The following is a 24,041-nucleotide window of genomic DNA, read 5'->3' on the forward strand; positions in this document are numbered from 1 at the left end:
TAAGATCCTTCACAAAAGAATCTCCATGGTGCTCACTTTCCCTCCATCGGACAAAAAACTAAATCCGCAGAAGCAGCGGCGAAACGCTATTGCTTGGAGTAATTCTAGACTGTAGCTGATTATTATTAAGTCAGCCTTTCCAGCAGAGTTGCTTCAGAACCCACCACCAAGTGTCAAAAACCTGAAGGGAAAAAGAGCTGTTTTCCGCAGACATCACTCTGTATCTCATGAGGTTCATTTGCTTTGCTGTCAGGATACATGCACGCTCACGGAGCAGGCCGAGCTCTGTGCAGAGCTCTGACTCCCTTCTTTCCTTTTCCTCCGCAGCAGATCAGGAAACTGAGGCAGGTAATTTGCCCAAGGTCCCATAAGAACTAAGTGGCAGAACCAGAATTCAAAACCAGGGAGCTCACCTCCAGGGTGCATGTTCTAGTCCATTTCAGTACAGACCCCTCTATGCAGAATTAGTAAAAGCTGACCACTGAGAACCACATCTTTGTCCTCACTTGATCCTAAGGAGAGCCTTGGCAGAGCTCTTTTTTTTCCCCCCCAAGGAAGTCATCTCAAAGTCTTGACTTTCAAGAAAGGACTTGGTGAGAGAAGATGAGGTAAACATGGGCTCAGATTTTTGTACTGCAAGTGGGGCACCCAGCGGTGAGATTTTGTGTCTCTCTTTTGTCACATCATCCCATTGGCCAGTGCTCTTTTCACTGCCGAAAACAAGAAGGTGAATTGCCTTTAAATCTAATGAGATTAGAGAATCCATGCAGAAAAGCCGGAGTCAACTCAGAAAATTCATCCCGAAGATTCTATTCCCCTGGAAAGATGTCAGACAACAAAACCTCAATTCGTTTCCTCTTATCTCCGTAACAAATTGTCACAAGCTTCGTATCTTAAAACAATACAGATTTATCGTCTTATTTTTGAAGGTCAGAAGTCCAGTGTGGGTCTCACTGGACTAAAATCAAGGTATTGGCAGGGCCATATTCCTTGCTAGTGCCTCTGGAAGAGAATCTGTTTCCTTGCCTTTCGCAGCGGCTTGAGACCACTAATATTCCTTGCCTCTATTCTTTCTCATATTACCTCTCTCTCTGACCAGGCCTGCTAAGGTTCTCTGTTTATTAGGACTCATACAATTACTTCAAACTCACTCAAGGTTCCCCACCTCAAGGTCCGTAGCCTTACTCACATCTCCAAAGCCCCTTGGCCACATAGAGTAACGCACACACATGTTACAGAGATTAGAACGCGGGCGTCTTTGGGAGGCCATTATTCTGTGTACCAGACCTACATCACTTAACGCTTCTGAGCCTTGGTTTCCTCTTCTGCCAAACAGGGATAATAGTGTCCGCCTCCTGGAGCTGTGAGGATTCAACAAATTAATGCAAGTTTAGCGAGTGGTGAGCCTGCTGTCAGTGCTGCTGTTATCTCTGACCTCTGAGGTAGTGATCAGCAAAGCAGCCTCCTCCTGGGTCACAGCAGCCTGTGGAAATCACAGCTGTTTTAATATTGATATTTTCAGAGAGGGGGAAATAATGTTGCACGCAGGGAAAAAAACTAGCATGAATTCGTGCCGCTTGAATATTTTCTTCCTGGGAGCTCCATGACCTCTTGCAACAAGACAGAACAGAGGGCAGCTACAGTCATTCTGAGTCACAGGAGCTCATGTTTTATTTATCTGGAGCCAAAGAGATGGAATTTGGAAAAATGTCATATGTGATATTTGAACTGATAACCACCCTCATTTTCCCCCACCTCCTCCTGAAAGTAATCATCCTCTTGCTAATAGATTTAACTAACACACTCTGTGCATTAGGGCAGGAAGAGCCTCCTCTCTCCAGCAATGAATACAGGGTCCCTAACACTGCTGTGAGTCGTTTGTGATCATATCACGTGAGAAATGGAAGCCTGGGGTTGAAGCGGGGGATGAAGCCGACAGGGATATTTCTGTTAACAGTTGGTGATCTGTACAGGCATTGAGACATCCAACGTTTTGATGGCAGCTTTGGGGAAAGCAAAGTGATAGGAGTTTAATAGCTTTTGCAGCATGATTTGATTAAATTAAAGGCCTGGCAAATAAATCCTATAAGAAAAAGTTTAAGTAATTAGTTTAATTAACCAGGAAAAGACTGAGGGATGACTTAATCTCCCATATGAGATGAAAGGTTTTTAAATGAGGAAGATATGGTCCTGCTGCTTTCCATGCCCACAGAGGATTAAAGGGGGGGGGGGAGGGGACAAGCAAACCTTGAACTGAAACAGTAGAGATTTATGTTGAATTAGAGAGGGCTCCATAAGTAAAATGCAGACCTAAATGTAGTGATGTCCCTAACTCTAGTACTTTAAAAAAAATATGTGTATATATAGCCGTGGTGTTTTTACTTGTCTGACATCAGAAAAGTAAGCATTTGTATTTATGATTTCAGTCCAGGGTTCCTGCATTCTTGGAAAAAAAAAAATGCTTAGCTTTAGGTTATCTTAAGGGCTTTAAAAAAGAAAAACGTTAAAACCAAAATAAAATTGAGAACTCAAAACTACATTAGTGTTTTCTTAAGGGTAGGGAAATTTCAGACATTCAGTCAATTAATATTTATTGAACACTCAGTTTATTAGACATTAGGTCTGTTTTTCAGTAAGTTGCTCATAATAAATATGAAGTATAATTTATTCATTAATTCCATAAATACGTATTGGGTGACCGACAGTGTCCCAGCACTGAAGTCCATGGTGAAGAGGACAGATGAGGTCCCCATTCTCACAGAACTGGTGTGCCAGTCTGAGAGACCGAAAATAAACACATAAGTGGATGAACAGGATATAGTCCAGATGATGATAAAATGCTCTACGGTAGATGAGGGGTGGCTCTGTTAAATCAGAGTAGTCAGAGAAGACATCTTGGAAGAGGTGACCTTTAAGCTGAAATTAGAGTGATTGGAAGGAGCCATTGTAGGGAGATCGGGGAAGGAGTATTCCAAGCAACTCCAGTAGTTAGTGCAGGGGCCCCAAAGGCAGGTGCCATCTGAGCTCTGCCGAGAACTGGGGTGAGGGGTGTGGGGGGGAGAGGCCCTCTGTGACTGGATCATGTGGGCCATCCCGGATTTTATTCTTAATGGGATAGGAAACCATAGGAGGTCTGAGCAAAGAAATGATTGGATTTAACATGTATTTCTACTACGTGTATCATCCTGGATAGACCTCATAAACAGTGCACCGTGAAAAGCCAGGAAGTGAAAACAAGTATGATTCTGCACCTATGAAGTCCGAACATATGCAAAAACAAACAGGGTGCTATTTGAGAACACATAAAAGGTAGTAAACTATAAAGAAAATGACTAGTAAACACAAAAATTCTTTGGAGTGGTTGCTGGAGGGATCGTAGAAGGAGTAGAGTACAACTGGGGAGAGGTGTGCAGGAGACTTCCAAGGCTGTGGTAGGTTCTTTCTCTCTGGCTGGGTGCAGGGCATGTGACTACTCGACACACTATGTAAATACCTTATGTGTGTATCATATATGTTCTGTACGAATGACATATGTCATTATTCAAATTCTGCTTTGAAATTATTCCTCTGGCTGCTTAATGGCTGGATGGTAGAGGCAAGCGTAGAATCAGAGAGAAGTTGGAAACTCTTGCAGTGGTTAGAGAGAAGGTGACAGGGAGTCGGGGAAGGGAAGGAGTTACTGGCTGGTGCAACGAGGTATGTATTGATGCCATTCTTGGGTGGAGGTGAAGGCCCCAGGAGGGACAGGTAGGGAAGGAAGGCACTCAGGAGTTTAGCATTGCCCATATCTGTGTGATACGGCTATGAAACACGCATGGGGAGATGCCTAGAAGATAATTGGATAAAAGAGACTGGAGTGGCCCATCTCAGGGTCACTGGCATATCGAAGAGGGGAGAGCTCTGGGTCTGGATGGCTGAGGCTCTTTCTGTTGTTCTTACATGTTTATGATTGTCCTCAGGAATGCCAGGCATCGTCAGATCTCACAAAATCAGAAAGAGAAGTGTGGCATTCTGAAGACTTCGTATAAAATAATTTACAGCTTACTCTTTTTCATCTTTTTTTTTCATTTCTAGATTTTAGAAATATTAATTTTCTGCACTCTGCTGTATTTCCATAAGAGAAAGGGAATGAAGCACATGGTGATTCTGCTAACCCTGGTGGCACTTCTAGGTAAGGACGTGCGCTGTTTCCTAATCCTCTAATCGAGCCTCACAGAATCAGGAAAGAGACTCAAGCATTCTATTCCTTTCTCATCGTTTCTACTTTTGAACTCTGATCTGTTAAAAAGAAACCCAGTCTCAATTATGCAAGTTCTATTTTGAGTGTCACATGGCTAGAATTGGTCTGTTTAATTCTTTTAAAAACCTATGGAAGGATCTTTACTTCTTGGTAATTTTATTTGCTCTCTAACAATTTGAGGATTGTTTTTCTCAGTATATAATTGAAAATTATTAAAAGAGGAACATATGAACCATCCCAACTGAAATTTTTGTATCAGGAATTACTTATCAAGACCTATCTTGTTTATAGGTTTAAAAAAAAAAAACGTTAATAAAATATGGCTAATAAGAAATGTAAATGTAAGCAGTATGATTTTCTTAACTACAACATTTCTTTCATTCATTGTTGATCTGCCCATCTCCTTTTCTTTCCAGAGGCACCTTCTAAAATTTGAAAACGGTTGCTTCTATAAGCCCACCATGTATTTTTAAATCTACGTCCTTTCCTCCTCTCTCTCATACACACACACATACACAATATAAATCAACACTAGGAGTTTTCACTAATCATTGGAAAATTACCTTTTAAAAAATTATTTATAATTCTTCTTTTGCCTCTTCTTTGCAGAGAAGACGATCCACGCGTCATGTGTTGTTTGCTATGACTCTATGATTATGCTTATACTGCTGGGACAGGTAGCAGCCCTCATGTTAAGGAAGGGCTGGAGCTTTCTTTTTTCTTTTTTTTTCTTCTTTTTTTTTTTTTTTTTCCATTTCATGAACTAGTTCACTCCTTTGAATCAGAAGATTTGTATTTCTGATAGTTCCTTGTACAAACAAATTTATACTATGTTTAAGTATGCTGTTGATCAAATGAAAAGAAAAAGAACTCTATATTTGTTTCTTTCGAAAGTACCAGATAGGGAGAACAAAAGCAAACAAGAGACAAAATGTACATTATATAGGAAAATACTTAAAAAATCAAGGAAATTTTATTTATTTTTTTAAGGAAATTTTAAATAGGAAAGTAAGATAACCATATTAAGATCTGACACATCAGTTATGATCGTAGATGTAAATGGAGTACATTTACCTAATAATAAAGAAAGATTGCCAAATTGGATTGTAGAAAAATTCCCAGATTGATTTTGATAAAGGTTCTGAAATTGGATTCAGCCAGTGTTGTCTGGTTCAGATCTGGGAGAGATGTAGAAATAGTGCCCTTTCTAACTGCCCCTTGCTGGTTGTTAAATACTTTGGCTTCATACAGAACAATCATCTAAAAAAGTAACTCAGTTTGAAAGTAAAAGAAAGCAGAAGGCCATACTATGACGATCTAAGTTAAAACCAAGGTGGGAGCATTAAATGCAACAGAGGCTCCTAGAGGCCCCACATTAGTATTTAGCTGCTCAGCAGGGTGGGCCCGGGGCTTGGGAGGGGGAGATGCCAACACCAGGAGGCCTCAGGAGACTAGAACAGCAGCTCTTTTGAAAACTACATTCCCAGAAATAGGACAGGAGTAGGAGACTTCTCTTAGCTCATGGAAGGTAGGTAGACAGAAAGGTATGTAAAAATAGAGGAATGAGTCCTTAATTTTGATCTAATGTTGAACTCTAAATAAATCCTGAAAGCAGACCATACACCTGCTTCAAATGCCTGTGTGACTTTTACAGAAGTTAATCGTATAATTGGCCACAAAGAAATCCTTGATGAATTCCAGGAAGCTGAAATAGTACAGACCACATTCTCAGATCACAGTGAAAGAAAAACAAAATAATAACAAAAATAGAAACGAGTAAAACCGTAACATCTGGAAACGTTAACACTACTCTTAAACTGCAGCTGGGCCCAAGCAGAAACCAAGATTTCATTGCAGCATGTATTTTTAAAATTATTATGAAAACATTTAGTATTAAACCTATAGTTTATGATGAAAGCTGTATGCAGAAGGAAATTCATTGCTACAATGTAAGTCAAGCATTCCACTCAAAAAGTTAGGGAAGAAAAACACTGAAATAAAGCTGAGGCAAGCAGAAAGAAGCAATTAATAAATGTAAAAATTAATGAAATAGCGACTAGAAAAGCAATGAATTGATAAATAAACCCAAGAATCTATTCTTAAAAGACATTAAAATAGATCCTCCATAAGACCAAAAAAAGAAAAAAATCTCAAATACCCAAAATTAGAAATAAAATTGAAAACAGATATGAAAACTTGGTTAAATTGTTAATTTTTAAAGGAAAATAACTATGGAGCAAATAGAAGCTACATCCTGAAAATAATAGGACTATGTACTTTACTTTCAACCTAGATGGTGATGCATTTAAATCTTTTTTTTTTTTTAAGATTTTATTTATTTATTTGTCAGAGAGATAGGCAGGCAAAGTGGCAGGCAGAGGCAGAGGGAGAAGCAGACTCCCCGATGTGGGACTTGATCCCAGGACTCATGACCTGAACCGAAGGTAAGCTGCTTAACCGACTGAGCCACCCAGGCACCCCAGGCCTTTAAATCTTTAGGAAACAGATTATTCTGATGCTGTTCACACTATTTGAGAACCTAAGAAGAAAGTTTGCACCTGTTTTTTTTTTTTTTTTTTGGTATAATCAGTATAAATACTGACCCCAAATAGCACACATAAAGAATACCGTGGACTAATTTCCCTACTGAATATTAATGTTAAAGTCTCTAATAAAAAATTAGCAGGTAGAATCCAGAAAGGAAAATCATTCTTCACTTAACACCAAGTGGTCTTAATGAAACTAGTTCTTTTTCTTTGTAACACTTATAGTAATTTGTACTTGCATAGTCTACTCATATGCTTATATTCTAGTTATCTCCCCCACCAGATTAGTCATGTGTTACCCTGTATATAATTACCTAGAACTGAGGACAGTGAGTACAAAGTAAACATTTTGAGTTAACTAAATTAATTACGGGAATGAACGGATGGTTCCTTAAGAGATCCATTAACATAGTTCATCATGTAAATGACTCAGAAGGGAAATATCATGTAAATCGATGCTGAAAAGACATGCTGAAGTTTAATATCCATTCCTAATAAAGAATTCAAAATGCAGGGGCGCCTGGGTGGCTCAGTGGGGTAAAGCCTCTGCCTTCGGCTCAGGTCATGATCTCAGCGTCCTGGGATCGAGCCCCACATCGGGCTCTCTGCTCAGCAGGGAGCCTGCTTCCTCCTCTCTCTCTGCCTGCCTCTCTGCCCACTCCAGCCCCCGACCATCACCATTCTCCTCTCTGCTTCTGTGACACTGGAAAAAACCTATTTCTCTTAACCCAGAAGCTGGAGCACACCCATTGGTGAAAGCCAGGAAGTGTTCTCACTACAGTAAGAAAAGGGAAAAAGACACCCACTCTTTGCTTTCTGCCTACCTGTGCTGGCTGGGCATTTTACAATGATCAGCAATGACTTTTACAAAAAAGAAGTGATTGTGAAAATCCTGCAGCAGCTTTGAAAAATATGTAGAGTGTCAGGTTAAACAAAAAAGTGGCACACAGCTGCATGCCTACCTCTGTTGTGATTAAAAGCATGCACAAGGCGTACGCTGGAAATGAATGAGAGGCAATAGGCAGGTGGTTTTTGTTTTTGTTTTTTTACTTTATTGTCATTATTGTTTGTGTAACAGGTTAAAAAATGAATTAAAAAAGAAAAGAGAAAATGAGGGCTACTGGGAAGAAAGAGATTTGGTGTCTGGTGGGTAGCGCCCAGACCCGTGGCTGCAGTCTTCTTCCTTAAAGGAATCTTAAGACTCCCGGCAGAATGCTTTTGGCTCATCAGGAAGCTAGGAAATCTTGGAAGTCCTTCTCTCTGTTCTGCATACTCAGATGTAGAGAAGCCAAATTAATAAATGAAATATTAATGGCTCTAATAAGGAGATGTTGATGGCATTTGGGAAAGTCTCTGGAAGGAGCAATTGATGAAGTAGGAGGGAACGGAGAAGGCCAGGTTTCAAACGCAGGTCAGCTCTGTCAGGTAAAAACAGCACGGCTGTCATGTCTGTTGTTGAGAATTAAGAAAATGGAGAGACCCATCAAGAAAACATATAAAAATCCATGTAACTGAGCACTGCCGCACGGTATGATGGAGTGTGACTGGTATTCTATAGAAGGCAGCATATTTCAGTATATTTCAGAGGAACAGCAGCTGTTAACAAAGTCCCCTCTAGGTGATTTTCCTAGGCAGTTGGCAGAGTGGTATGTAAAGATTTATGTTCAGGAATATTCATCACAGCCTCATTTTTAATACCAAAAAAGAAAAAAAAAAAAAAAGATGCAACCTTCACATGCAAAAATAGGGAATTGCCAAGATAAAGTATATATTGATGGAAAGGTATACTCCACAGCTAATGAAAATCATGCTTTAGAAGAATATTTAATGACATAGAAAATACTTAATGGCAATGGAAAATAGGTTCCTAAATAGTATATACTGTATGATTCATATATTATAATATATTCATACATAGAGATGGAAAAATAGCTGTAAAGAAATACTCCCAAATGTTAAAAATGATTTGGGGATGAGTGTTGAGATTACAGGGGATTTTCTCTTTTTTTTCCAGGCTTTTTCTGCATTTTTCCAAATTTTCTTAAAGGAACATGTAAACTTTTATAGCTTAAAATAATGAGGGTTTTTTTTTTTAAGATTTTATTTACTTTTTTGACAGAGATCACAAGCAGGCAGAGAGGCAGGCAGAGAGAGAAGAGGAAGCAGGCTCCCCCCTGAGCAGAGAGCCTGATATTGGGGGGTGCGGGGTCAATCCCAAGACCCTGAGATCATTGCCCAAGCTGAAGGCAGAGGCTTTAAACCACTGAGCCACCCAGGTGCCCCAAAATAATGAGTTTAAAGATTATTCATAATCCAAGTGCCTAGAGATAACCACTGATAGTGTCTGGATATAGTTTCTTCCAGCATTTTTCCTAGCTTCTTTTTCTGTATATAAAAAGAGAAGATACATAAACACTTTATATATATATATATATATATATATATATATATGCATTTAAACTTTGTATTTTCACCTGTCCTCATTAACCACATGTCCACCCGAAATTAAAACGGAAATACTTGTCACCAGCCTTGAAGTAACTTGCAGAGTTCCAATAAAGAGTGATTAATCAGTTGATGACTGTACGTGCTTTGAAAATACATTGATTAACTGTAGCAAACCGATAGCTGGTGTAGCTGTTGAATAAAGAAGTCTAGTTTTGGGCAACCTTTTTAGGTCCCCTCCCTCTTCGGGAGCTTTGTACTATTGCTCAATAAGCTTTACTGTCGCTCAATAAACTTTGCTTTGCTGCCCACCACTCTTCATCTGGTCTACTTCCTCATTCTTCCTAGCAAAATGACCAAGAACCACAGGCACTGAAGGAAAAGAAACCCTGCAACAATGTATTCTTGTGAATCTATTAAGAGCAATGTTTTCTGGGATGCCTGGGTGGTTCACTGGGTTAAGCGGCTGCCTTCAGCTCAGGTCATGATCCCAGGGTCCTGGGATTGTGTCTGGCATTGGGCTCTTTGCTCAGCCGGGAACCTGCTTTCCCCTTGGCCTGCTGCTTCCCCTCCTTGTGCCCACTCTCTCTTTTTCTGACAAATAAGCCAATAAAATCTTAAAAAAATAAAAATAAAAATAAAAATTAAAAAAAAAGAAGTCTAGTTTTGTTTTTGTTTTACAGTTAAGTATAATTTAACATCAGATGGTAGTTGAATTAGATGACCTTGAAGGGCCTATGCAATCCAGAGGTCGTGAGGCTAATGGAACAGTGTGTTCAACTCCTTCTCATTAATGATCCCTTTGGGAAACCTGGCTGTTCAGAACGCAAGGCCATACACACATTGTGCTCTAATTTTAAGCAAAATTTTGAGGAGGAAACCAAGGTCCCTCAAAAGCTAACCTTACAAACTTAAACCATCAAATGACACACATCACAGTCCATATTTCAAATTCCTGGATTAGCTAAAGTATGACTATTGTCATAATCTGTAGAAAACATGTAAAACGATGAGGTCAAAAGACATTTTAAGATGAAGAGGGGCCTGGTTGGGAGGGCCTCTTTGTTCAGACTAGGGGTTTGTTTTTAGAATTTATCACCTGTTCTCCTCTGTTAATTATGACTTTTAATGGAAAGAAAATGCCTAACTTGGAAGTATGCCCTAGTACTCTTCAAATTAAAATATATTTTCATTTTTTTGAAAAGGAGATGAGAGGCTTTCCCTTGTTAGCCATCAGCTATTTTAACACACACACACGTATATACATATACGTGTGTGTGTGTGTATATATATATATATATATATATATATATATATATATATAATATTCAAAAGCTTAAAGGGATAAAGTCCAGATATATTATGACCTGGTAGAGCAACAGCACCAAAGATAATGTTTCTCCTTCTCATTGCCTTTGACTTACAGTTATTTGATTTCATGTAAAAATCATGTTTTTATTTTCTGTAGGTTTCAGCTAAGTTATGGAATTACATGCAACATTAAATGACCAAAAACAAAAAGAAAACACTATTTTCTTCCTACAGAGACATGGTGCTTCTAGAAAATGCTTCATTGCTTTCACATTATAAACTTATCAAGTCACTTCATTGCTATTTGGAACCTATGAAAAATTTTTTCTCCTACAGATAGTTACCTCTTTAGCATAGAGAACAGATGTTGCTTGTGTAAATCTTAGATTTATGGTTGACTCGGAGAAATGCATACTCAGCTCTGGCCCCTCTTCCTACCACCATCTTTGTCAAAAGAAAAAAAGTTGTTATTTCATGAAACTTCTAGACATTTATGAACAAAAAGGCTCATATGGAGACTCAGTACAACTCTTAGTAAACTCATAGAGTGAACTGACTTCCACGTTCCAGTTTTCTCATCTGTTTGGCTTTCATTTTTTTTCAGTATAGTTTAATAGTTATTTTCCCTTCCGTGTCACAAGGACTGTCTGACTTTTCTTCTGTGCCCACTTCATTGTTTTCTACTCTCCCATCTCCTAGTAATTATAACCTCTGCGGCATCCTTTCAACAGTTGGGGCTGGAAAATAAGCATCTTGCTGCAAAGATAAAAAGCACCCCTTCCCACAGCCCATCTTTAGCTGATTTAAGCAAATTCAGGGTCCAGCGCAGCTTCTAGAGAGAGCTAGAGCGCCCCGTCCCACCACTGCCTCACACGAGCCTGCATTCCGAAAGCCTAACGGGGGTTATCGACTGCTCCACTGTGTGAACGGGAGGTAGTTCTGTGTCATTCTATCTCAACAATGTTTTTTTTAATTTGTGTTTCTTGTTTTCTTTTTCAGCCTCGCTGACTGTTATTTCGGTAAAAGCCGTCTCGGGCATGATCACTTTTTCTGTGACGGAGAAAACGCAGCTAACTTACCCCATCTTCTATATCATGTTTATCATCATGATCGCGTCTTGTGTTTTCCAAGTCAAGTAAGTTAGCTTCTGAGAACTCACTCACCTTTCAACCTTCCAGGGCTTCTCTGAGCATTAATCTTTATTGGCGTCCATTGATAATTAACATGAAGTGTAACTGGTTTCTAAGGGTGCCGGGTCTACAGCTGATCCTCCGCCAGCATGCCCTGTTTTCTCCTTCATGCCCAATAAGAAGCTTTTACTGAGCCCTGTCTTCATGTCTTGTGAGTTCTAAAGTATGGCCGTAATCTAGTGAAGTGCACTTTGATACTTTCCTGATGCTCTTCTGCTTGTAATTAATATCCATCATATGCAGGTTGTCATTAGCAATAAATCAGAGGGGCAGGTCCACAGCCAGGATTTCATTCTAAATATAGGAAATGCATGAACCCTTCACCTTCATCCCTAGCTCAGGCTCATTAATTGCCCAGGGATGGACAAAACCAGACATTTGGCCGGGAGGGAAATCCTTTCCCCAGAACCCTGCATGCTTGGCCAGAATTTTCTTTGTACCCCTGGGATCGCGGAATGATTGTTTTATGTTTCTCTTGGGGCCTAATAGTGGTGACATGGAACTTTTGAGATTTCTGTTCTTCTCTCCCCCCACCTCCATCTGCTCTAGTCACTTCTCCTCCATCTCACATCGTGATTATGCCTTTGCCTGCAGAGGCTGTCTTTAGTCAGCCAGGAAGTTTTCTGTTTATCCCAAAATGCTATGCAAAAGCACTATCCTGGTACCAGGAAATCAGAACCTACCCTCCAAAAGAAAGAGCTTCCCTCCATGGGCACCCACAGTCAAGTCTAACCTCCACGGGTCAGACATGGGCAAGGACCGGGGAAACTCAGTGTTCGGTCACTGCTTCCTTTGTCATTTCCATATGGGAATGAGTGTGTTTCTCATGCTTGACCCTTGCTACTTTGTTTTAGCTCCCTTCCTTCTTTTGAGTTCATCAGCAGAGCTAGAGTATCTCTTGAAGTTTCGTGACTAACATCGTTATCTTTCAACTGGTTGTACGAATTTCAGTGGCAGGCACACGGGAGGGTGCCCCGCACTCCCATCCCCCTTCTTCTAGTCCCTGCCCCTGCCCCGCTGGAGCTGCGGTGAACACACTCCAACTGTAGGACTGGCCACTGGGCAAAACCGCCCGGGGCAGTGTTTGTTCATAGATTTGTGCATATATGTAAGTGTGTGCACGTGGGCACCTGTGTATACACATCCTCTCAGGTACACCTGGGCTCTATCCACAAACATTTTTTTTTTTTCAACTGTGCTACGATAGGACCGAAGCGTTTTAGTTTGGGTTTTTTTTTTTTTTTTCTTTTTTTAATTGTCCAGTTGGTGTCAGTGACAGGGCAGCACGACTTCCTGGTGGGGGCTGGAATCACACTGGTGGCCAGAGAGAGACGGCGAACTCCCACATGTGCTCTACAGCTGGAGCCCTGAGCATTGTTTTCGAAACGTTAAACATTCCCTCACTCCTCCATCTTCTTTCTTGGCACGTGGCATGTCAATGGATAGCTACACTATTCCCCAGATATGATATTTAACAGATTCTAGGGTCTATCCTCATGAATCAGCTCCAGTGTGATACTGGTCCAGCAGCTTGAACTGCTTCCAACTCAAACTTCTGTGGCCTCAGAATATGATTAATTGCTTTTCATTGTTACTGTTGTTGGTTTAAACAGACCATAAAACCTGACATCTGATCTCATCCATCAGACGCATATAAGCTATGACTGCTGATTGGAAATGCCCTTTTACTGCACTTCCTCTCCCTTTGTAGTTGTAGCTTAAGGACATGCGTTTCTTGATGTTATTGTTAACTTATTGCTAAGCGTTCCTTAAAGCCAGAGCTCCAGTCAGTGCCTTCTGCTCTAGGTTCCTGAGTCAAGCCACGAAGCTCTACGACACAACGATGGTGGTGCCGGTCAACCATCTTTTCTTTACGACCAGTGCCATTACTGCAGGTGAGCCTTGGTTTCCTACCCTTCGGTGACTCCACCCCCACACCAGGCGTCCATCAAGTTTCTCTCAGGGTAGACGACACACTCGAGGAATCTTCAGGTTATAAGGAATTGTGTAGGCCACGTCTCATCATCCTCCCCTTCACCCAGGACCGAATTTCCTCCATGACGTCGTTTAGGACAGTCACTCTGCTTTGTGTGAAGTCTCCCCGGGGCTCTTTGTCTCCGGAGACAGCACAGCCCTCTTTTGGATCACTCTAATTATCTGGAGAGCTCAAATTATTGGGAAGTGTTTCCTTATCCTGGACTTGAAACTACCCTCCCTGTGAGTTGGAGACTCTCATCTTAGTTCTGCTTTCAAGAGACTTCTCCTTGCCAGCCCTTCTGATAATCAAAGCAGCTGAAGGGTCCTCTCGTGTCTTCTCTCTGAACCAAACATCCCTATTCCCATGAACGCTTCCCTCCATGTCCCTCACTGCCCCGATCAGAGAGAGGGGTCCAAAACTGAATCCAAAACTGAATCTGCTGTTCCAGGGCAGGCCAGGCAGATGACAATAGAAACTGCCATCTTTGCAGCTCTGGCCTCTATTTTTCTACTATTATAGTTCTTTGGTATTTACTGACAATTTACTGACAATTGGTATTACTATATATATAGTGTTCTTAAAAAATCGTAAATTTGAAACTTGATCCAAATCAAAATACAGTAGATACCAGTATCTCACTCCTAAGTCTAGTACTTATGTAGCCTGGCTTATTGGATGTATTTACTACCTTCTCAGATTGGACGTTCATTTCCCAAAGCAAAATGTATGCATTTTGGAAGCAGTTAAGGATTAGGTCTCCTAATTGGCTCATCTTTCTTATTTCATGGCAGACAATGTGACTGCTAGTGGGCAGTTTTTAAGAGTAATTGATGCCTTTCTTTTATTTCCTAAAATTGAAACTTAAAAGAAAGATCGTATAGCAAGACATCTGATTTTTTTTTAGCATTTGATGCTTGTTGACAGAAGAAAGTAATAAAAGATTGCACATTTGTGTGCCCTAGAATTACTAGAAGAAAAAAAATAATAGGGCCAAAAAGAGTTACAGGCATGACAGACAGCCTAATAGTTAATATTAATGTTGTAAAGATGTGTAAAAAAATGTAGTTCCCTTGAAAAGAACATTTTGTAGGAGGACCAACAGGGTTGGAATGTCAATACTCAGCACACCAAGTAATTGATGAGTCAGGGAGGCTGGAACTTTCTGGGAGCAATCATTCATCTGCTGTTGCTGAAGTGTGGAACGGAGGTGAAGCTTCTTGACTAACTTTCCCTTTTTGCCCCCATCGAAAAGTCTAGCTTAAGATTAAAACTCAGTACCATATTTTGCCTGCAAACTAGTAGAGTTTCTGTTTCATTCTTTTTATTGCACTAACTGGTAGCAGCAAGCTATCACAGGTGTACTCGTGGAGCTGGGCGGCACGGTGCCGCCCTCCCGGAGCTCCGTTTCACAGTCTTTACTGAGAGTCCGAAAAATGTTTCTAGTCTCTGATCGATCCTACAGCTTACCACCACCAACAACCCAAATAACCCAATCTAAAACTGGGCAAAGGACTTGAATAGACATTTCTCCAAAGAAGATGTACAAATGACCAATAAGCACATGAGAAGATGTTTGACATCCCTAACCACTAGGGAAACCTAAGTCAAAACCACAAGGGGAGGGCGCCTGGGTGGCTCAGTGGGTTAAGCCGCTGCCTTCGGCTCAGGTCATGATCTCAGAGTCCTGGGATCGAGTCCCGCATCGGGCTCTCTGCTCAGCAGAGAGCCTGCTTCCCTCTCTCTCTCTCTGCCTGCCTCTCCATCTACTTGTGATTTCTCTCTGTCAAATAAAAAAAAAAAAAAAAAAAAAAAAAACCACAAGGGGATACCACCTTAACACCTATGAGGATGGCTACCAGCAAAACAAACAAAACAAAACAAAAACAACAAAATTAACAAGCACTGCTGAGGATGTGGAAAAATCTGAATTCTGAGCACTGTTGGGAGTGTAAAATGGAGTAGCCACTATGGAAAACACTAGGGCAGTTCTGCCAGACATTAAACACAGAATCACCATACAGTCCAACAATCCCACTTCTGGGTGCATACCCCAAAAAATCAAAAGCAGGGACGTGAACAGGTATCGGTACACCAGGGTGGTAGCAGCATTATTTACAATAGCCAGAAGGTAGAAACAACTCAATTGTCCATCAGTAGATGAGTGGAAAAGGAAAATGTGGTATGTCCTATGAGGAAATATGATTCAGCCTTAAAAAGGAAGGAAATTCTGGGGTGCCTGGGTGATTCAGTGGGTTAAGTCTCTGCCTTCGGCTCAGGTCATGATCCTGGGATCGAGCCCCACATCAGGCTCTCTGCTCTGCAAGGGATTCTGCTTCCCTCTCTCTCTCTGCCTGCTGCTCTGCCTACTCTGCCTACTCTGTCAAATAAATAAATAAAATCTTAAAAAAAAAAAAAAAAGAAAGAAAAGAAATTCTGACCCATGGCGACAACGCGGATGAACCTTGACGACATTATGCCGAGGGACATAAGCTGGTCACAAAAAGACCAGTGTTGTATGATTTCTCCTATATGAGGGATCTGGAGTAGTGAGACTTACAGAAGAGGGAAGCAGAGCGGTGATGGCCAGAGGCTGGAAAAGGGGCAAATGCAGAGCTGTCCGTTAATGGGGGTATGGACTTCCATTGTGACAAGGTGAGAAAGTTCTGGAGATAAGTTGCTCAACAGTGTGAATATACTTCACACAATGACTGCAAACTTAAAAATGGTTATGACATGGTAAACTTCAGGCTATTTGTATTTTACTACAAACTTTTTAAAAGATTTTATTTATTTACTTGTCAGAGAGAGAGAGGGAGGAGGGGTGTCAGCAAGAGGGGGAAACAGGCCATCCCAGGACCCCGAGATCATGACCTGAGCAGAAGGCAGACACTTAACCAACTGAGCCACCCAGGTATCCCTTTACTACACATTTTTTTTTTTAAAGAGTCATTTCTACTCTTTACAAAAGAAATTCTTCTTTAAGCAGCAATAACAGAAAACAAATCCTAAAATACTGAGGAGGAAAAGAAATATGTACAAAGAAGTTTGTTGCTACTTGACTAAAGCAAAAAAAATTCAAAGCAGCTTAAAATGCTCTTAGAGAAATGAATATTATGGTGCATCTGCTTAGAATAACATGGAAACGTTAAAATGATTACAAGGAAGTATGCCATAACATGGAAAAATGCTCTCAAAATGTTCATCTGCTCAACCAGTATTTCTTAGAACTGGACGTGGCTTCTTCCTGGGCGAAGTTTATTCTCTAGGTGAGGAGGCAGGCTTGTGAGAGCACTCCTGGCCATAGGACTCTGTCTTGTCCATCATGGTAGGCCCAGCACCTCGCACAATGGCTGGCATGCAGAACTCAACAAATATTTGTTGGCTGATGAGCCAAGCTAACGCCACACAAACACACACATGCACACACAAATTCAACTCCATGTGATACAACATTTAAAGATAACTTTATTTTTTTAATTGAAGATTTTACTTATTTTTTGACAGAGAGATAGCAAGAGAAGGAACACAAGCAGAGGGAGTAGGAGAGGGAGAAGCAGGCTTCCTACTGAGCCAGGAGCCTGGTGCAGGGACTTGAACCCAGGACCCTGGGATCATGACCTGAGCTGAAGGCAGACGCTTAATGACTGAGCCACCGAGGCACTCCTTAAAGATACCTTTGAAAAAGAATAACTCTCTGAAGGCTTTGGGATCTTAGACCAAGAGGTCGTCATCAGGATCAACAAGGAGAGAAGACAAGTTTATCAGAGTAAATAACACATCCAGACTTTCCTTTCCCCAAAAGGGAAGACCAGAAGGAAGCAAAAGGAGAGGGTGTTGGCAGTGAGAAACGGAGCTGGAGAAAATGGCTCCCGTGTCCTCTGGGGCGTAAGTGTGCATGGAGCATTGCCAAGAGTGTCAGCCTGGGTGGCCAGCCGCTGAGCTGAAGGAGATGCTGTGTCCCAGGCCCCAGAGTCTGCCCAGAGCCTCAGGTCAGGCCTGCTGACCCCTGGCCTAAAAGTGTAGGTGGGAAAGGTCACTAGAGGTTTTTTTTTTTTTCCTTGCCTGTTCTGGTGGGACAAATCCTAGACTGGATAGGTATTTTCTATTTCCAAAAGTTATGTCAACTCTGTTAATTTTAGAATAATAATACATCATATGAAGTCTACGAATCTGTGTTCTTTTTGAAATCATGAAAAATAGAAGTGTGGCATGCACATATTTTTAAACATAAGCTACTGAACGTGCATTTTAAGGGTAACTATCCTTAGAAAAAATAATACATGACCATAATTTGAAAAACCATGTAGCTAGTATATATGTATTCTTTCCCTAAAATCACATTTGTCTTTTGTTCTGGTTACAGGTATCATATTTTATCAGGAGTTCCATGGTGCAGCTTTTCTAACTGTATTTATATATATTTTTGGGTAAGTAGATGTCTCATAAGTAAGGAATGTGAAATCCTATTACTTTTATGTGGGTTTTGGCATTCTACCTGAGGTATAGAAAATTGGAAGACAATATAAGAAACATTAGTTCCCTGAGCTCTTAAAAGAAACCTAGTTTTCATTTAAGATCCTCCACAGGACCCCATGTCTTTGACTTGGTAATTTGGGTCTCTCTCTGAGGCTTCTGAACCTGGGGATTTTCAATCCCAGCCATGGTCTAGAAAAATCCACCACTGGCTGTTGTAGCTACTCCATGATGTCTCTCTGCTAAATTAGACCTACCTCGCTCTTGGAAATTTCTAGGTTAGAACCCAGCCAGGAACCACGGATGCCTGTAGGATCCCCTAGAATAAATGTTAAGTCTAGGGCAGATTATTAGCTTTGGACCTAATAACTTCAGATTGGAAGTATCCCTTTCTTGTGTCTGGGTGCCCATCTTCAACCCTTTCTAGAGATCTGGTAGGCATCGTCACTGACATTCTTGCAAACAGAGAGCAGACCGTGGACCGACTATCGTCCATGTATCAGATCGTCTGCGGGATCTGACTGGCACTCCATTCATGCTTAGCTGCTTCTTGATCTCGTGTTCTGCATGGCCATTATGCAGACTCGAGCCCAGGCTATTTTCAGCATAGAAAACCATCTAGCTTGAAAATCCAATTTCATAAGATACTTGGGCAAGCCTAAACTTCTAGGATCTGGAAACTGTGACTATTCTTATGGCCAAGGACAATTAAATTTCTTAGAAAATTAAAAAATATATATATTTTTGCTCATGTTGCATGCCAGTAATGGGTCTGGGCATGCATGGATAGAAAATGAGACCTAGTGTCTACCCAAAGGGTTTAGAGCCAGAATTAGCCTCCAGATGGTAAAAACCTGGGGCAGAGATTTATTGGAAGCTGCCCAGGTCTTGGTTCTGGGGAAAAAATATAATTGGCTGCAGCAATTAAGACAAGTTCTAGAAGCTTACCATGAGAAACAGGAAAAACAAAACCAGTGGAATTTATGTCATCATGTAGACTATGGAGCTGGTATTTAACACCACGGGTTGTTTCAGTGTTGTGTTCTTTATTAATATCACTCTTACAGGTGTTTTCTATCATTCCTCGGTGTGTTTTTGGTCACAAGAAATCGAGAAAAGGAGCATCTGCCACAGTCCTACATTGATTTTGGAAATATTCCGGGTAAAACTGTATATTCTTTAATTTATGATGGGAAACTTGATCCTTATAAATTAGTAGTTGCTGGCATTACTGGGGTGTTAAAATTAATATAAAACATAATTTTTATCCTCAAGAAAATGTCTTTTTAACGATGAAACCAGAGGCAACGTTTTAACCGTCAGTGTTAATAATCATTTATTTGAACGTCAGTTTTGCACAGACCACTGGGGATATAAAAGAACTGGCCCCATTTTCTTGATTTGGGGGATGTTGCAAATTTCTTTTTGTGTTTCCTTAAACTGAAAAAGGGTGGGGATAGGAGAAGGGAATGGCTACCAGGAGAGTCTTTGAAGGAACATCCCAGGAGAAGAGCTTAGACTGGTAAGGACCATTGTTCTGGAAAAGATTGCAGAAGCCTGTGCACGGTGGGGCCGAAAGGGACGTCCTTCACGGTCACCTGAACACGGAGAGCTTCTCCCCCTCCACTTTGCCTTCTTCATCCCGATCCATTTCACACCCCCCATCTTTTCATTCCTCCACTCTCCTTGGGAAATAACTTGCTGTTGTCATGTAGACAGCAGAAGCGTTGTTCAGAACAAAGCCAAGAGTTGGCTGTATCTTCACCTCCTCCCCAGCCTACTCAGTATGTCCAGTTTTGCTAGGCATTCGGGGCAACCTACGGGTTTCTAGACAGAAGTAATGATGATCTGACAGCTTCCTCTTCCACTCTGTTAGGTCCCCGACTTTGAAGCAAAAGCCATTAACGCCTCATCCCTACAACTGAGAAAACATGACCTAAGGAGCTCTGTGTTCTCTTCCCTCTTGGGCCCTCTTATCCCCTAAGAGCATTCCAGGCCAGAACTGGCTCTGGTGGCAAAGGTGGACATTGTGAGTGACTTGTGTGGTCAGAAGCTCTTGGGTAGAAAACACCATTTAACTCGATTTTCCAGTTCACAAAGCCCCTACACAGGATCAGCAGCAGCTTTTAGAAGCTACTGTGGAAGTCTGCTTTTCTTTGTTGTTACACACATTAGACCAAACACGGAAAAGGGGAAAGGACACTGGGAAGGAAGGTGTGGAGATGAGTGGACGCTTCACGTTCATCTCTTGACCGAGCCAGCCCAGTTTCCGTGCCCCGCAGAGGAGGCCCTGTGTGGGGGGAGCCCGCTGTCTCCTGTGGAGAGCATGTGGTCACCACAAGGGACACAGAGTTCCAGGGCCCTTTCTTCCTGATGTTGACCTCTTCTGTGTAGAGGGTAACAACAGAGCACTATAAAAAGGGACTAAAATGTGGCCTAGAGAGAGGAGAAACCATTATTAGACGCATTCCTTTCTAAGAGCACAAAAGATTTTTTTGTGTGTGACTATTATCTCCACAGGGAAACAAATGTTGGACAAAATACAGCCAGATTCAAATGGCTTATCCTACGGAACCCTGCCTGATGGAAGTGACTCAACAAAGAGCCAAAGTGGAGAGAAGAAAGAGGTCTGAGCTGCTGAGAGGTCTGAGCTGCTGAGAGAAGAAAGAGGTCTGAGCTGCTGGCCTGTTATTCGATCCCACCTTTAAAAACCCTCCCCTTGTGTCCCAGCTAGGTCGCACTGATGTGCACAAGCATCACCATCTCCGGGCCCTCCACCCCACCTCCGTCTGCACGGACAGCTGGGGCCTTCCTAAGCTTTGACAGTCTCATGTCTTCACAGAAGGGGATTTGAAGTGTTCCCACACTCTGGATGCCCCCCCTCGTGAACATCGACCCAGCTAGATCTTAATTAGAGCCTGGCTTCCTGAGCAGGACCGTCACACAAAAATGTGCATTCACGATTTGGCTACAGAACACGCACAGGCTGCTTTTCCCACACGACTTCGAGCATCGGCTGCTTGGCTTTAAAGAGTCAAGTTCATCCCCCAACCTCGCTCCAGTACCAAAGGTTTGAGAGGATCCGTTTCTCCTGCGACATCTTTTATGAGCCTTCGCCGTAAGGATCTCACCTTTCTAGTCCTGAGTTAGAACGGTGAATCATCTTTTTCTGTTCTAACTGCCCTTTGAAAATTAAGACTATCTTTAAAATGAGAGTCTGTAAGTGGCCTTCCGTGATGTGTATATCTTGACTGGTGAACTTTTTCAAATGAAGAAAGGAACAGTTTAAGAATTAAGACCAGTTTTTCAAAAAATATAGAATGATGAGCATTTTCTTCAGCTACATGATCTGATCATACTTGAATTGAGACTGAAAACTTCATCTCCTATGCCGGTATTTCTGTGGGTCTTATGACTTACCTAGCAGGTTTATTGTATATTTTAACTCTTGACACAAGTCTCAAAAATTGTATTTAAGTTCTAAGTGTTATTTTCACGAGCACACCATTTCCTCCCCCAAGTTATTATCCCAAGCTTTATAAATTCTTCTCGGCAAGAGTACAGCTATGAGTAGAGAATTGGATTTTAGCCATTTAAGTCTGTAGATGTAGCCAGATGGCCCAACCTGCGTCTAGAGAGGAAGGCCATGCGCTCCTGGACCTGAATGGCTTTTCTTCTGTGACTGGTCACTTATCTACCAAGATTCATTTGCAGATAGAGTTCATAATCCTATATGTTAGTTATGATCTACTAATATATTTAAATGACAAGAAAAGAGCTAGCCTTTACGGTAAACAACATCAAGTCAGAAGCCCTATCCTTAAAGACATGTCAAAAGCTTCCCCTCACTTCTGATGTGCCAGTCCAAGGCTCTTCCAACCAGCTGTCTTGCATTTGTGAAGGTTGTATAACTCAGAGCTATTGAGACTGTAATCTTAACTGCTTTGGGTCTTTGAGCGTTGTTCTTTGTCATAACCTATATTGCTGGCCAAACTGAGCCACAAAGGCGAGATTTGAATCCATCGCCAATGTATGAATAATAACCTAGAGCCCATGTCTGGCTTTTGAACTCCACTATTGTGGAATGTATCCCCTAATTCAAATAAAGCAGTCCTATAATGTATGGCATGTTTTACTGAATTGGTCCAACATGTTGGCACCGGAAGGCTCTGCTAAGAAATGCGTCTGGTGTCTTAAACTGCAGATTTTTGATGACTCTCAAAACTGGTTTCAAAGATGGCAAAAATATTTAGACTAAAGAGTTTCACTTGAAGTAGGACTACACTTATAGCTACAGCACGTGGTTTTGAGCATTGTAGAATTTTGTGCAGACACAAGCGTGATGCCAATATTTTAGTAGTTGCCAACATCTGCATCTTTTAAAAAGTTTTGAGAAATGACATCGACTTACACACTTTTAAGCAATCCAGCAGTGTTTTAGAAGTCCAGGCAACATATAAAATACATTGAGACCTAATTTTACTTTCCATACTGTTTCTTCAAAGCAAGGTGAAGAGGAGTTTTAGTTGTACTAGCTCGTAAGATTTTTTTAAATTACAAAGTGCATGACAACCACCAAAGCCAACCCCGTACTTCTCTTGGCATTGTGAATTGGGGACCTTTAGCCAACAACTTGACTCATTGGACTATTTGTCTAGACGAGGGGTCTGCAAAATTTTCCTGTAAAGACACACAAAATAAATATTTTTAGGTTTATTGGCCAGTGTTGCCTGTCACAACTACTCAACTCTGCCATTCTAGCATGAAAGCCAACACGGCTGATATGTAAACGAATGAGCATGGCTGTAGGCCAGTAAAGTTTTATTTACAAAAACAGGTGGTCAGCCTTAGGACTGTAGTGTGCCAATCCCTGATCTAGATTCCTTTGCTCTTGCCATGCAATTTTGTTCTTGCTCCTTGGGCATTCAGGAGTTGAAAAGGTGACACTTCATGATTCGTGACAAACAAGGATGCTATAGGATTGTGGAGCTGTGTCTTGATATTTACATTAGGATCTTGTTGTTTACATAAGATATAGATGGAAGTGATGAGCTTGTTTCTCTTGTAAACAATAGTTCAGAGGTACCTGGGTGTCTCAATCAGTTAGGTGTCTGCCTTTGGCTCCGGGCATGATCCCAGGGTCCTGGGATGGAGCCCCATGTCGGGCTCCCTGCTCAGCGGATGGGGAAGCCCGCTTCTCCATCTTCTCCCTGCTCATGCTCTCTCTCAAACAAATAAATAAAATCTTTAAAAAAAAAAAAAAAAAAAAAAAAACAGTGATTCTTTTCTGAGCACCCTTGCCTATATTGGAAGAGCTTTTCCAATCCCACATTGCAAGTTGATAATAGCTTCAGAAGTGAGTACTAATGACCTCTCATTAAAGCAGAGGACTTTACTACCCAATTGTTTTCAGTTTTAAGTGTTTGCTTGTTCTATACCCATAATACTTTCACTACCAGAATCACTTGGAGGAAAAAAAAAAAAAAAACAATAAAAACTTCTCAAGCGGTGACTCAGAATGTATTTTTCAACACCCCCTTGCCACCCCCACAAGCTCCTGGAAATTCTGTTTCGTGGCAGAGAAAGACTGGGCAAGGACAGATTTCATAGATTATTGCAATTTCAGTGCTGTTGAAGAGTAATGGAGATGATGTGCAGGTCTGGCTCCGAAAGGAGCAGGTGTAATGGTGGACACGACTCAAAGGGGATTGAAACCCTGAGCCACATTCCCGAAAGCCAAGAACCCTCGTTACGCTCACTCCTCGTTTCCAAGCACACAGCTCATCCAGGAGTGTATACGCTCCGCCACACTCAAGGCTGCTTCGTACTTGCCAATTTAATAATGATCTTGTGGACAT

The 24,041-nt window shown here is 41.3% G+C and overlaps 1 protein-coding gene across 1 annotated transcript in view; it reads left to right on the forward strand.

The window, feature by feature from the left end:
• NIPAL2 (NIPA like domain containing 2) overlaps positions 1-23,695 on the forward strand; it is a 73,640-nt gene extending 49,945 nt beyond the window's left edge. The window contains exons 6-11 of the mRNA XM_082722805.1: positions 4,075-4,171; positions 11,542-11,677; positions 13,539-13,627; positions 18,074-18,137; positions 19,251-19,345; positions 20,704-23,695. Coding sequence (XP_082578931.1) covers positions 4,075-4,171; positions 11,542-11,677; positions 13,539-13,627; positions 18,074-18,137; positions 19,251-19,345; positions 20,704-20,816 — 594 coding nt within the window. The 3' untranslated portion in view covers positions 20,817-23,695. The remainder of the gene's footprint in view (positions 1-4,074; positions 4,172-11,541; positions 11,678-13,538; positions 13,628-18,073; positions 18,138-19,250; positions 19,346-20,703) is intronic.
• Positions 23,696-24,041: the final 346 nt, after the last annotated feature.

This window comes from Mustela nivalis (assembly GCF_964662115.1).
Source record: "Mustela nivalis genome assembly, chromosome: 2".
NCBI lineage: Eukaryota > Metazoa > Chordata > Mammalia > Carnivora > Mustelidae > Mustela > Mustela nivalis.